General features: G+C 38.2%; 2 protein-coding genes across 2 annotated transcripts in view; one reads left to right on the forward strand and one right to left on the reverse strand.

The window, feature by feature from the left end:
• zbtb47b (zinc finger and BTB domain containing 47b) overlaps nt 1-7,948 on the forward strand; it is a 25,386-nt gene extending 17,438 nt beyond the window's left edge. The window contains exons 5-6 of the mRNA XM_079361529.1: nt 862-1,006; nt 1,865-7,948. Of these exons, the coding sequence (XP_079217655.1) occupies nt 862-1,006; nt 1,865-2,310 (591 nt within the window). The 3' untranslated portion in view covers nt 2,311-7,948. The remainder of the gene's footprint in view (nt 1-861; nt 1,007-1,864) is intronic.
• klhl40b (kelch-like family member 40b) lies at nt 7,029-12,775 on the reverse strand. The gene is made up of 6 exons (XM_079361530.1): nt 11,297-12,775; nt 9,709-9,869; nt 9,508-9,615; nt 9,210-9,395; nt 8,711-8,860; nt 7,029-8,480 (listed from the first exon to the last, which is right to left on the reverse strand). Exons 1-6 carry the CDS (start codon nt 12,422-12,424, stop codon nt 8,369-8,371), a joined length of 1,845 nt encoding a protein of 614 aa, XP_079217656.1. The 5' UTR covers nt 12,425-12,775; the 3' UTR covers nt 7,029-8,368.
• Between the last annotated feature and the right edge of the window lie 954 nt (nt 12,776-13,729).

Genomic DNA, 13,729 nt, shown 5'->3' on the forward strand with positions numbered 1-13,729 from the left:
TCCTGTGAGGAGTTTAAGCTGGCAATGAAATAAAAAATCACAAAGAAGATCAATTATTGCGGTATAGTTTATTTATAAGGTGTCACTCGGGCAGGGTAGGTGTCAGACAAGGGAATCAACAGCACACTGCCAAAAAACCTTTTTACAAAATGGCCAAAACATTTATTCATTGTGAGTTATACAGTAGGCATTTTAAATTAAGAAATGTGATGATGTGTGAAAAAAATACTTACACATTTACAGATCATTAAAGAGAAAACAAGGTTCCACTTTGTCCACAGGGGGGCGCCAAAACAACCCCAAGGTTCCTCAAAGGAGCTTTAATTGTAACAAGTGGAGCAGGGATCCATAACCAATCCAAACTGAAGAAATATTATTATCCATATCATTAAGCCAATCCTAATCCACACAGTTTTCCATATTTTTCTGGATTTACACGGGACAACATTTGGCAGATAAACTGGTAGCTTTTGTTTGGTCTGCAGTCTTTCACACTCAAATTGAATAGCCCCCCCCCTCCCTTTGTTAATATGGTGGTAGCTTTAGAAAATATATGATATAAGATAGATATATTCGAAAGAGTAGTTGGGAAATATGATGATCCAAAAGTAAGATTAGGACATTGATACCAGGTCCATGTCTGTGGCGGTAAAACGGAGAGTTCAACCCAGAGAACTTCAGAAACACATTTTCTAACAGCTGAGTGGAATTAGATATGTCGTAAGCCTGCATGTCTGGGTTTTTACTACTTTAGCTCACTTTTATTTCTTTTCTGAAAACATGTGGATTGAAACACGATGAGTTCTCGTCATGATCAATTGTCTTTTTTTTTTGTGTGTGAAAATGTCGTTGTCATTTCAGAACTGCAGTGAGCGCTTCCAGTACAAATACCAGCTGCGGTCCCACATGAGCATTCACATCGGACACAAGCAGTTCATGTGTCAGTGGTGTGGAAAGGACTTCAACATGAAACAGTACTTCGATGAACACATGAAGACACACACTGGTGAGTTATGACTTGGATCTGGATGAAGTTTATTCAAGTCTGTTAAAACTGAATCACAAAAGAGCAACAACAAAAAAAAAAAAAGTAAACTGTCTGAAACAGATTTTGTTGAAGTCTTTGTTAAAAATGCCTTACAAATAGAAAATTATATATTTTTCAAATGAAGTCCTCACATTGTCACTGACCAAAACCTATAGCGTGTCCTGATATTTATCGCTTGTATTGAAAGCTATTTATTGTTGATTAAAACCTCTCCCAAGCCAAAAATGTAATATTTCTTTTTTTTTTTTTTTTTTCATCTTTAATCAACATTATTAAGTCTTCTTTTTCATTGCCTTTTACCAATTGTGCAACTAGTGGTTAAAAAGCCCAAAGCCCTGCTGGTTAGCAAAAAGCAGATATTTTCACATCCACTAGACAGATAGCATCACATTAGAATCTCGCTGATGAAGTCATAATTGAATACTTTTTATGTAGTTTTAGCTTTGTTTTGGTCTCCACCAGCTGCTGGAAGAAATGTTGTGCTCTTTGGCTACTGACTGCCACAATAACTAACTTACCGTCTTTCGTCTGCCTTTAAGGGCGGGGCAGGTGGTGTGGAGTGAGTTTTAAGAACATTTTTTCTGAAACTAAGTTGGCTGAAATCGAGCCTACGTGGTTGTTTAGAATTCGAAACTTAAAAAAAACAATTAGCTAAAAGGTGATTTAAAAACAAAAACAAAAAAAAAACCTCTGTCTGTGGCTTGAGTGACCTGCTTTGGATTGTATTTCGTATTTCTAATAAAATTTGAATATAATTAATTAGAATTTTGAATGTAGACAATGTATGCAAGTTGTAATTAGTCCCTCTCTGTACAGGAGAGAAGCCGTACATCTGTGAGATCTGTGGGAAGAGCTTCACCAGCCGGCCCAACATGAAGCGCCACCGCCGAACCCATACCGGAGAAAAACCGTACCCCTGCGAAGTGTGCGGCCAGCGCTTCCGCTTCTCCAACATGCTCAAGGCCCACAGGGAGAAATGCTTCCGCGTCAGCAACCCCATGGTTACAGACAGCAACAACCCCCTCAGTCTTGACCTTCCTCTGGGCTTGCCTGCTGTGGACTCCTCCGGTCAGGTGCAGCTTGGGACAGCACTCCCTGCTACATCTGTGAACACACCCGCTGCTGCCTCTAGCCCACACCCTCTCCATGGCACCCAGCTGCCTCTCCCTTTGCTGCACTCCATGGGAGGTCTGCCTCCAACCCCTCATTTACCCCCACCACCTCCTCTTTTCTCTGCCGGTAGGATGAACTCCAACAACTAACACATCTCTGTAGCATCTAAAGCACTTTTGTTACATTTATATTATTTTTCTTAGAGCTTTTACGAGGACTCCTGCAGCAGGAGACTGAAGCTCCTCAGTGATATTTACGCTGAGGGGAAACACTGACTGAAGGCTACATGGAGGCCTCATAACAACCAACCTACACCTTCCACATTATAAAAGAGTTATTTTTTACTCTGTTAAATACAATAGATAACCTCAGAGTCCAGTCGGACATGTCGTCACCACGCTTTTCATCATTAATTTCACAACTCTGTTCTGGTTTTATTTTTTTTCCCAAACGCATCACACATCTCTCCAGAGCCTTGCACAATGCATTGATTGTAGCATCTTTTGCAAAATGAGAATAAGAGTTTCCTAAAGTCAGTGGGCATCAGATGCAATGAAACCACAATATGATGAGAAAAAAAAAATTGTATTTGGATCATTCTCTGCCAAGCTGTAGCAAGTGGATTTGGTATGACCCAGCAATAACCAAATGCTGATTTGTCTTTGAGCGTATACATGTATATGGCCATGCCGATAACCAAATCCTGTAAGCTCACCTAGTTAGTTAATGTTATACAGCATTTATAATCGATCCTGCACCTTACATTTAACTCTAGTGATATTTACTCCTACTTGTCTTCATTTTTATAATCGTGATAGTATGTAATTTGTGGCACGTTATGTCAATTTGTAAAGACGTAGGAGAAGCTGAGACTTGTGGAGAGTCAGCTGTGCAATTCTGTTTGTGTTGTTTGTGTCAGTCTATGTGTGTGTGTGTGTGTGTGTGTGTATGTGTGTGTGTGTGAGAGTGTGTGTTTGAAATGTGAAGCTGAGATGGTAAAAGAGGATCTTTATATCTATGTGCAGCCAATTGAATTTGAGCTTCCCGTGTCAGGAAATGGAATCATTTGTTGACCCTCTTCTTTTGCTTACATTAAGCAAGTGTGCTCCATTCCTGTAAATCTGGCTTTGAGAATATATCGCACTTTTCTGTGACTTATGTACTCAAACCTTCATTTAATGTACTCAAACCTACAGTGTACAGGCTAAGGAGCTAATCTTAATATTAGCTAACGACTCATTTCCCAACTAAGCCTGTCCCGTGTAATCAGTTTGCAGGATTTAAAAAAAGTGACAGGTGACTATATTAACAGAATACTTGCTAACTTAGTTCGTTAAATGTGTACATTTCCTCATAATGTATATTGTGAAATGATAAAGATTTATATTCCAATCTCTTAAAGAGCACTGACAGTGATTTCTTTTGGCACAAAGAGAAAATCACTAAAAGGGCTCTTCACTATTATAAACCAGACAATTTCTTATTGAAGTGATCTATAAGCTGATCAAAGTCAGAGAGCTGCAGTTTTTATACTGCTTTGATTTGGGTGTCTCGGTGTGCACTTGTTGTCATGAACTTTCTGGATAAAAAAATGAGATAATTGAATTGAACATTTGTCTTTTAAAAAGTTCTTGCCTTTTAAGGAAATGTTTTCCATTTTGGGGAAAAACATTCATTTCATTTCTTGGAGAAGGCTAGATGAAATAGGCTACCAGTCCTGTGTGTAAAAGCAGAACTAGCTAATGAGTTGTTAGCCAAGCACAAAGACTGGAAACGAAAACAGATATAGCCTGGTCCAAAAACTTTTAGTGGAGTCTTTTCAGTTTACTTATACTATAAGCAAAGTTGAAAAAATTTAGATAAACCCGTTTTTCTTTTTAGTTTAGCAAAATGCTGTTTATGGGACAGTTAGCTATGCTCTGTTGAAAGGTAATGATATAGGCTACATCCAATTTAAAAAAAGTCAGTATTTGAATTTGTTAGGTTAGGTCTGTTATGTAAATTCAAGAGTTTTAAAGGTGTAGGTAGTCCTATTTTGTTGGATGGATCCAGGCTGGCCATTGCCTTCTGTTTACAGTATTTATGCTTAGCTTGGTCAACTGGCTGCTAGCTCAAGCTTTATACCAAATTCATGACTAAGGTATCCGTTTTCTCATGTAACTCTGCAAGAATTGAGGGGGAAAGAAATCCAATACTTTAAATTCAGATGCATTTAGATGCACTCCTGATCACTTTACCTAGAGAGCGTAAACTTTAAGTGTAGCATTCACCTGTAAATATGGTTCAGATGTGTTTCTTCCTTGTTATTAAATCCTCATGTTTACATCTGGAAAGTCAGTTGAATGTTGCCCCCGATGTGTCTTGGCTGGTACTACGGAAAGTTGGAATTTGCAGTTAAGCTTTTGTAAATGTAATAATCTGATCATTTTTTTATTTAAACGACACATTTCAGCACCTTTAGTGTATTCTTATGTTGAAGGTCACCCAAGTATTTCATAAACTGCTATGGTTAAATGGTAAGGGCCATATTAGATGTGATTTTATATTGGTACTGTTTTCTTTTTTTCTTTGTCTAACGCATATTTTGTATTTTTATCGTTCTCATTTTGTACAGGGTCCAGTTTGAAACTGCCCTTTAAATAGAAAGTCTAGACCAGTGAAATTGTTCACTATATTCTGGCCTTTACAAATCAAATTTACTACTTAATTGGAGGTTTCCTCCAGCATCAGTAATAAACTACAATTTAGAAATGTTAAGTGGTCTGAGGATGTAACTGCCAATATTACCCAGCTACGGTTTGATCTGGTCTTTGGTAGATTTGACTTGTGATTGTTGGCAGAGCGAGGACGAAAGGCAGCCTGTCAATGTCACAAAACACAAGACTGTTGCTCTCTTGTGGCACTTTAGTAAACTGCACTATGTAAGAGGTCTAATGCTAAATAAAGCCTTGGTTAAAAACACATAATCATTTATGAGGCTAAATTTAAATGTATGTATTCTCCCATAAAGGCCTACAAAGAGAAGCACTAGCCCGAGAGACAGAACTGAGATACTGTGGTTATAGTTTGTGTTTGCCTTACAGGTGGAGAGAATTGAATGTTTTATGTTAGGGAGAATGGTAAAAGAGGAGATAGTAGTCAATACTGCTGACTTATGCACTTTGAATTTGATTGCCTCACTTTAGTCGATAATAGGGAACATGAAAACAGACAAAAGGTTAAAAAGGTTGCAGAGAAGTTTTCCACAAGTTTTAACGTTTTCAGATAAATTCAATCCCTAAAGCATACATTTGATGTTTAAAATATATGCCTATATTTGATTAACAATTAATTTATTAGTGCTGTTTGTACAAGTTAGATCAGACAGGCTGAGTGAGGGCTGACCTGTGTTTTTGTCTCTTAGTAAAACTAAAGGTGCTGTTTGCCACATCTTGTACTCTGAGGATAAGTCAGACATGAGGACGTGTTGCACCTAAACTACTATTCTGTGTTCCTGGTCTGCTTTTCTTGCAAAGTGCAAACAAGTATTTGTGTCACTTTCGAATATGGCTGTTTCAGATCTGTTTCCTTTCTTATCACTATCAAAGAAACTAGGTTCAGGTCATGAAAGGGTCCAAATATGTGACTGTTGTATATCATGCCACAAGAAAATTATTTGCGAAACTGAGTGAAAATTAACGAAAGTAAGCACTTTATACTCCAGTTCAGTGATCACAGACACACAGGCTGTTGTTTTGAATCTGCTGACAACATGTTAGCAGGTGTTCAGCCCTTTTAGACATCTTTTGGTTTAAACCAAATTGACCTCACTGCGTGGAATCAGTGACATGAACTTTAGAATCTGTGATTTATGGTTTTCCAAACAAGTGCAGTAATCAATTGCAGTAAGAAAAGACCAAAATGCTCATTTTCATCATTTGAGTGGGAAAATGAAAGAGTTGAGTAATTTTCAAATGATAACATTTTGCAAAATTATCAAAAAAATATTTTTAATGTTTTAATGTTATCACATTAGACAACAGTAAAGCTATTTTAGAAACAGGGAAGGGAAATTTTGCACAGTTTATGGAGCTTCTATTGAAGGCAAGTGCTTCTTTATGTCTTTTAATCAGCCAAATTGTCCTTTGTGAAGGCGAGCGGCCAAAGGCTTGGGTTAGATTAGGCAAAGGTGGACCTGCCCTTGTCCTTAGAAGAGAGTTTGTCAGTGAAGTGAATGCCAAGGCACCACAGTGACTATGCTTCTGCATTGCACACAAGGCAAATGTTTGCCACATAATGAAGCATTAAGCATGGCAGTTGGTACAAAGCAGGGGGCTCATGGGATTGCCAAGTTGGGGCTCTGGGAATTGTAGTTTGAGATTTTGCTGCAGGACCCGAAGTGTGAATCCAAAAGGATTTGATTGTGTAGCCTTCAGCTTCAAGAAAAGTGTTGGGAATATGTGAGGTTAAGAAGTACTTAATGCTGAAGTTTCATGACAATATTGGTGAGAAAGCTTTGTATGTCGGTTGTGTATGTTGTAAGAAGTGTGTTGCCCTTTTGACGATGATAATAGCCCCTCTTTTTTTATGGATGCTTTTTTATTGTTTTTGTTTAACCCTTCTTTGGGTGCAAATATATGGAGCTACAAAATCAATACATGGTCATCAAATGAGTCAAAAATGTAACTGATTGTATCAATTGTTAACAAAATTCTTTAAAAGATAGGCTATTAGACAATGCCACAAATAATGCTCATGATTTTTAATGTGCATTTTATTGGTTACATCATTAATATTATGTTTGATTTTTGAATGATAACGTTTCAGATACCAGCATTGTTGTCTGAGGTCTAAATATAAGACACAAACTTAAAGATGACTAGCATTGTCCTCTGGCAAGTGCTTGCACGCTGTTTTTTTCTTTAGCAAACTTTATTTTGCTACTACAACAATATAGCCTACAGTGTTAAAGCTACAGAATGCTGTGGAGTATAACATAACATGTAGGCTTAATGACTGTTGAAGTGAGAAAGTTAGCTTCGTTTCTGGCTTCTAGCTAGCTTAAAGGACTGGTGCTTGTTGTGGTTAGCGACCAGTATTTTCAATTAAGCTAGCTGGCTAAGAATTCACTAAACGCACAAACTCCGAGCCCATCACTGCTCATAAATTATAATCAAACTGGAAATGCGTTTTAAAAAATACATGGAATTGCAATTCTAACAAATTGACTCAAATTCAACAGATTGGTTATGAATATAAATATGTATTCATTTTTTCCATATATGTTTTTGACTCTTTTGATATATGGCCTCTATATAACAAAAACAAAAAAACAGGCACTCTTGGTTTCAAGTTATCTCTCTGCTCTATGAATTTGTTTGATTGTGACTTTTCTTTTATGGGCAGAGATACAGGCTACAGTATGTGATGATATCCTTCCCAATGCCATTTTCAATTCGAAGCTGTATCATTCACAAACCCTACATCTCCCATAGTTACTCATACTGCAGTTGTGTTAAAGAAATCATCATGTGTTTTGTCATTTGCTGATCTCTCTACTTTATAATGTAAACACTATGTCTTAGTTAACTCTGGTGTACAAAGACCATGTGTAGACAGTAGTTGTCAAGTTCAACTGTATTAAAATATTTAAAACCGTTCAAGGACAATAGTGTCTAGAGGTGCTAATAACATTAGTCTGTATTTTCTGTCTTTTATTGTATTATTGACTAGTGTTTACTGTCTGTAACACAACAGAGCGTAATGAAATCATTTCAATATTAAACAGTATAGATATATTATTGCAAATACAGATGTTTGTTGTTGTTTTTTATTATATCGTGCTCAAGTCATGCTCTCTAAAAAATCCTGCTGTGAATACTTTGCTGCCATCTGTTGGGATATGCACACATTTAACCAGCACATTTTAATTCAAATCAAGACTGCATATTAAACACTAATAATTTTATTCAGTACAGTGCAAAATGTCAGCAGGCTACAGATGAACTTATTAACAATCCCAATCAAAACAAAACCCCTCCAACACATACAAAAGTTCTTGAATTTAAAAAGATTGACGCCTATATTTAACTAGAAATACAATTAGATAGATAATAACTACTATAAAATGGTATACAATATAATAAATTGTTTTTAGATGACTCCTAACATTTATATGGTGATGTTTTAATGTCGCTATGACTCCTGTGAAGCACTGTTTCACAGGTTTCACATCTTGGTGAGACGCAAGGTGTTGAGGCGGACCCCTAGGATGGTGGACCCTGAAGCGTACTGGATCTCTCTGAGGATGCCATTCCACGTCTTCTCTGTCTCATCATACCTGAGGACAATTAGAGACTTAGTCATGCAAGGTAAAACTTTGGCATTGAAAAATACACAGTGCAATTTAGAAGTACCATGTGATTTTTATGTACATGTCATAAATAGAAATATACAATGTTGGAGAACTGGAGAAAAGTTGTTGAAAATTAGACTTTTATATGCTGTACATGTGACAAAGGCCTGTAGCACTATAGAGTAAGTGAGTGGATGTATGTTGTTATGTCTCACCTCCAGATGTCATTCATCTCTTTGGGAACCATATCCTCACTGTCCTCTAAAGGCATCATAGCAAACCCTCCTACAGCGTACAGCGAGCCAGCCAGAGACACCAAATTTAAAGAGCTACGCTCCTGAGGGAATACTCCAAAGTTTGACCATCTGCCAAAGGTAAACACACATACAGGTATATTTGAGTAAGTTACATGACAGAATATTTTTACAATTCATTTAGCAGTTGTTTTATTTCAAGAAGAAATTATACCTTTTAAGTTAAATTGTACCTTCCTTGTTTAATTAATTTCTCAGTGCGGGTTATGAACACCCATTTCTTTCTTTATTATGAAAAAATAAAATAACGGTTGTTGCATAGTTATCATTGCTTTTTAAACTACTAACTACCTTAAAATCAAGTGACGATAATTGAAAGCATGAGTGGGTGCCAGTTTTTGTACGTTACATTTATATATTCACTTTTTGTCAGTCTGAAACTTGATTTTGGGGAACTTACTTATTGGTAGTGATGTCGTACACTTCCACCGTATCCGTTAGCCCAGTGTCTGTGACTCCTGCTGCCACATAAATTTTGTCCTTATGAACAGTGGCTCCAAATAAAGAACGTGCAACGTTCATGGGCGCGAGCTCCTTCCATTCAAACCTCAAAGCATCATATGCGCTGATCTTCTTCAGACAATTCCTTAAAAAAAAGAGACAAAGAATGTCAAAGATCAGCCATTCACTTGCTTTCAAAGTAAATATTTGCATTAACACCGATTGAAAAAAATACCCTGATTACACAGAATACTCACTTGTCATCCCCTTTTCCTCCAATGACATAAACAATATCATTGTGGGATATTGTTTGGTGTCCATAGACTGGGTAAGGAATTGGCTCTGATTCACCCCATTTAAAAGATCTGTAACCAACAAACAAACATGAAAACGTAACTTCCCATTAGCAGTAAATTCCTCATCCACTCTTCAGATTTGTCACATTGACTATTACTCACTGTCTGTCGTATATCATAACAGAGTCCAGCACTTGCTCCTCCTCCTTCAGTTCCCTCCCACCCAACACAAAGATGGAGTTCATGGCCTCGGCCATCCCAAACAGGAAGCGGGGAGACGGGATGGGAGGCATCCCCAGCCAATCAGCACTAATGGGGTCATACTGAGGTCACAGAAAACTTCACTTGCAGTTAAGCTTTTGTAAATGTAATAATCTGATCATTTTTTTATTTAAACGACACATTTCAGCACCTTTAGTGTATTCTTATGTTGAAGGTCACCCAAGTATTTCATAAACTGCTATGGTTAAATGGTAAGGGCCATATTAGATGTGATTTTATATTGGTACTGTTTTCTTTTTTTCTTTATGTCTAACGCATATTTTGTATTTTTATCGTTCTCATTTTGTATGAGAAAATCACTTGTGAATGTGTTCAACTTAAACCACTTGAAGTAGACATACTTTCGTTCATACTGACAAACATAACGCCGTTCAACCTCGATTTTTTTCATTTTCCCCACATAGCAAAATTAATAAGTCTGAAAGGGGCTAACATTTTTATTCAATGATTGTACCTAATGTTATGTATACATGTCATCATTTATGATCTAATGTCAGCTCGTTAATTCATCTATAAAAGGACATATCTAAAAGAGACAGCTATCTCAATGTCTTGTACATTGTTTTGTTTTTTATCAAAAATTCACCTGAACGACATATTTGGTATCTTTTGGATCCCTACGATAATTTAAAATGCTTCACAGCAAAACCTTAAACCAGGTGGCACATCATTTGGACTTCAGTGGGACAAGATATTCACATGACATTATATCCCCATCCTGACTCCAGTGATACAATTATCCGATTGCTGGGACCAAATATAGATCTATTAAAAAAAAAAAAAAAAGACATGACGCTCTGAACAGATTTCCCTGCCAATCTGTGTCACTACTTCATGACTCCTCATCATAGCACTTGTTACATTAATGATGGTAAGGGGAAAGGAACTTCATTTGTCACAGACAAAGTTAACAGTAAAATTAAAGGAGAAGAACAAAAAAAAGGGAATTATGTGGACAGCAGTGAATATAAATTAAGAGTATAGAAGCACGATAAAATGTAAAACTGCCTTTAATTGCAGTGAATAAATACATAAATATTTTTACTTTACCGTTTTAGGAAGATTTTGTTTTTGACTTTTGTAAAATTATTTGTGTGCCACATATCCCTTATTTATTGCATTGTTTTGAATCGTATTGTTTTGTATCGTAAGGTTTTGTAGGGTTTCTTAACACTTTGTATCTTACTGTTTCATGTCCTGAGTTACGCTGTGATTCCCTCCTTTAGATTGGACAGGGGGTTTAAATAATTTCAATTAATATGTTTTGCTTCTTTAACAGAGGAGGCATGTTGTATTTGTAGCAATCTTAATTCTTTTTCTTTAAAGGATAAATATTAAGGTTATTACTTTCTTTGTCTTCAGCGGTGTTTTGCAGGACTTTAAACAAACTGTGTTCCAAGAAAAAGTTGAGTTGAAATTTTCCTGTTCTGAAAATTTCTCATCAAACTTGATTTGAAGGATTCCCTACCTGCAGGAAATACGAGCTAAGTGGATCCTCTTTGTTCAGTTCATCATAAAAAAATCCTCCTGCCACAAAGATCTGGTTCTCCTTGGTGGCCAGGCTGGCGTGGTTCTTGGGGATCTGTGTTGAAAGCGATGCTACAAAGCAGTCGTTGCCTGTCGGATCGTAGGCCACAGCGCCGGTGTCGTTCACCATCAGAACGAGGTCTCTGACAAACATTCCGAACCTCAGGTTATCATTCAGGATGCCCGGGAGAAGACCTTCTTCTTCCTCATTTTCTTCATTTTCTCCATCTTTCTCTGCTTCATCATCTTCACTTTTGCTTTTACTTTTTTTAACCTCAGGAAATTTCCCTGCATGTGCATCCTTAACCAGTTGGACTTTGTGCTGCAGCTCTGAGTTTGAACAGATCATTTTGTTTCCCTCTACTCTCTCCTTCAGGAAATCCTTGCTGACCAAACGCAATCTAACACAATCCAGCAAACCTGGTAGCTCTTTCTCTCTGCTTTCAGTATCTCGGGAAACCCAGTTCATCAAAGCCTCAAACACCAACTCCTCTGTCTCTACGTTCAGGTTGTCGTTTGTTAAAATGGCTGCAAGCTCACTCGGGAGCAACTGCAGGAAGTCCTCATCCATGGAGATGAGCTGAAAGCGCTCGCAGGCGTAGTTTCGTGCGGATACAGCCAACCTGGGACAGTCCAGCATCAGGCCAAGTCTGAAGATAGCGAGACAGTTGCTTAGACTCAGGCGCTTTTGGAGGAAAGACACACACACAGTGAAAATTGAAGGTATGTGGTACATATTAGCCACTGCGAAGATGTCCTGGACGTTCTGCTCGGTCACGTTGATTTTGGACGTGTACAGGTACTTTAAGATCAGCCCCATGACACCCGGCTCTACATCCTCCAAGATGATTTCCCGTTTTTTGCTCTCGTCTAGATCAGACAGAAAGATGGAGCGGAAGTAGGAGCTGCAGGCGCACAGGACCAGCCGGTGGCAGGGAAACTCCTTGTCTTTGATCTTTAGCGTACAGTCGACCAGCTTGTCGTTCTCCAGCAGGTCGTACAGGCCATCCTGTAGCAATGTCTGCTGGTACATCCTGGGTTCATCCATGGGATTTATGGGTAGAGCCATTGTTCCTGGAAGGGAAGGTCTGAGGAGCCTTTCAGGGGCTTCAAATCAAACAAAAGTTGATCTTTTTTGTAGCAGAGTAGCTGTCGTTACAAGCCTGGAAAGAGGATTCAGAAGCACAGTCAGTCGGCACCAGCTGAACCCTGAGACGGCCCACTTCCTCAGCTGTCCTGACCCCTCAACTGAGCTCCAACTGGTGGGTTATTTATAACCCAGGCACTCACTGTGGAGCTATGGGCTTCATTCTGGAACATGAAACGTAATATCCACCCTTAAATCCCAACCCCACCCCTTCCCCAGGACTGTCCACCCACTCTCGGGCAGCTGACACATGGCTTCATGGGTATGTCCGCCCTGAGTCACGATGCATCTGGAGTAGGTGATGTAGGAGGGTGCCCCCTGAGGGTGCCCCCTGGGGGGTCTCTGCAATATGTACCATAGAATGCAGCACAACCCCCGTCTGGTACAAATCAAATAAACTCTGTTGTGTTCGCCTCAGATGTTTTCAGCCTGAAGTTTCTAAACGATTTATTTTTTTACTTTCTCCAAAAGGTCTCTAACATTGTTATACAATAAAATGACATCAATAAAAAAAGATAATTAAATGGTTCTCAGAAAAAGTTCAAGTCGAATATTTTTCTTTTGTCAAGGTCAAAAACAGTAACATACTAATAGACTAGTTCAATTATTTTCTACGTGGTAAAGGTCATTGTAGTCCTGTAAACTGTTGAACCAACAACGAGCCACAATTATAATCAGCAACATGTTTCTTTAACTGTAGATTATTATCAAATGACACATACAACAGTTTGCTTTACATACACCCACCAGCCAACCAATCATTTAGCAGTACACTGCTAAGGGGGGACATTCTGTTTTTCACTCTGTTGGATGCCCCTTACAAGTATACATGGACAAGGCACACACAAATACAATCCTCGGTGCCTTGCACAAGAGCACTTGGGCAAGGATCTGGAGTGAACTGACATCTCTATATTACATACTAAGGATTGTACCTGGACTGAAACAGGCGGCACACAGAGGTTCCTATGGACTGAGCTCCTGCCTCCTCAGTTTAGTCTGACCTGATAGGATATCTGGACTCTCATTACTGAACTGACTATAAGTTTAAATAAATGGACTCCAGTTAAGTGTTGAGTGGCACACTTACACATCGTATATTTTGATATTGATCCATCTTTTTATTTTAGACGATAAAAAAGAAATGATTACCAAACATATTGATCTTAGATATGGTCTTTAAATATGTTGTATTTGGAGAGAAACAAACTCTAGCAGAAAAGCGGA

Source organism: Symphodus melops, assembly GCF_947650265.1.
Source record: "Symphodus melops genome assembly, chromosome: 14".
Taxonomy (NCBI): Eukaryota; Metazoa; Chordata; class Actinopteri; order Labriformes; family Labridae; genus Symphodus; species Symphodus melops.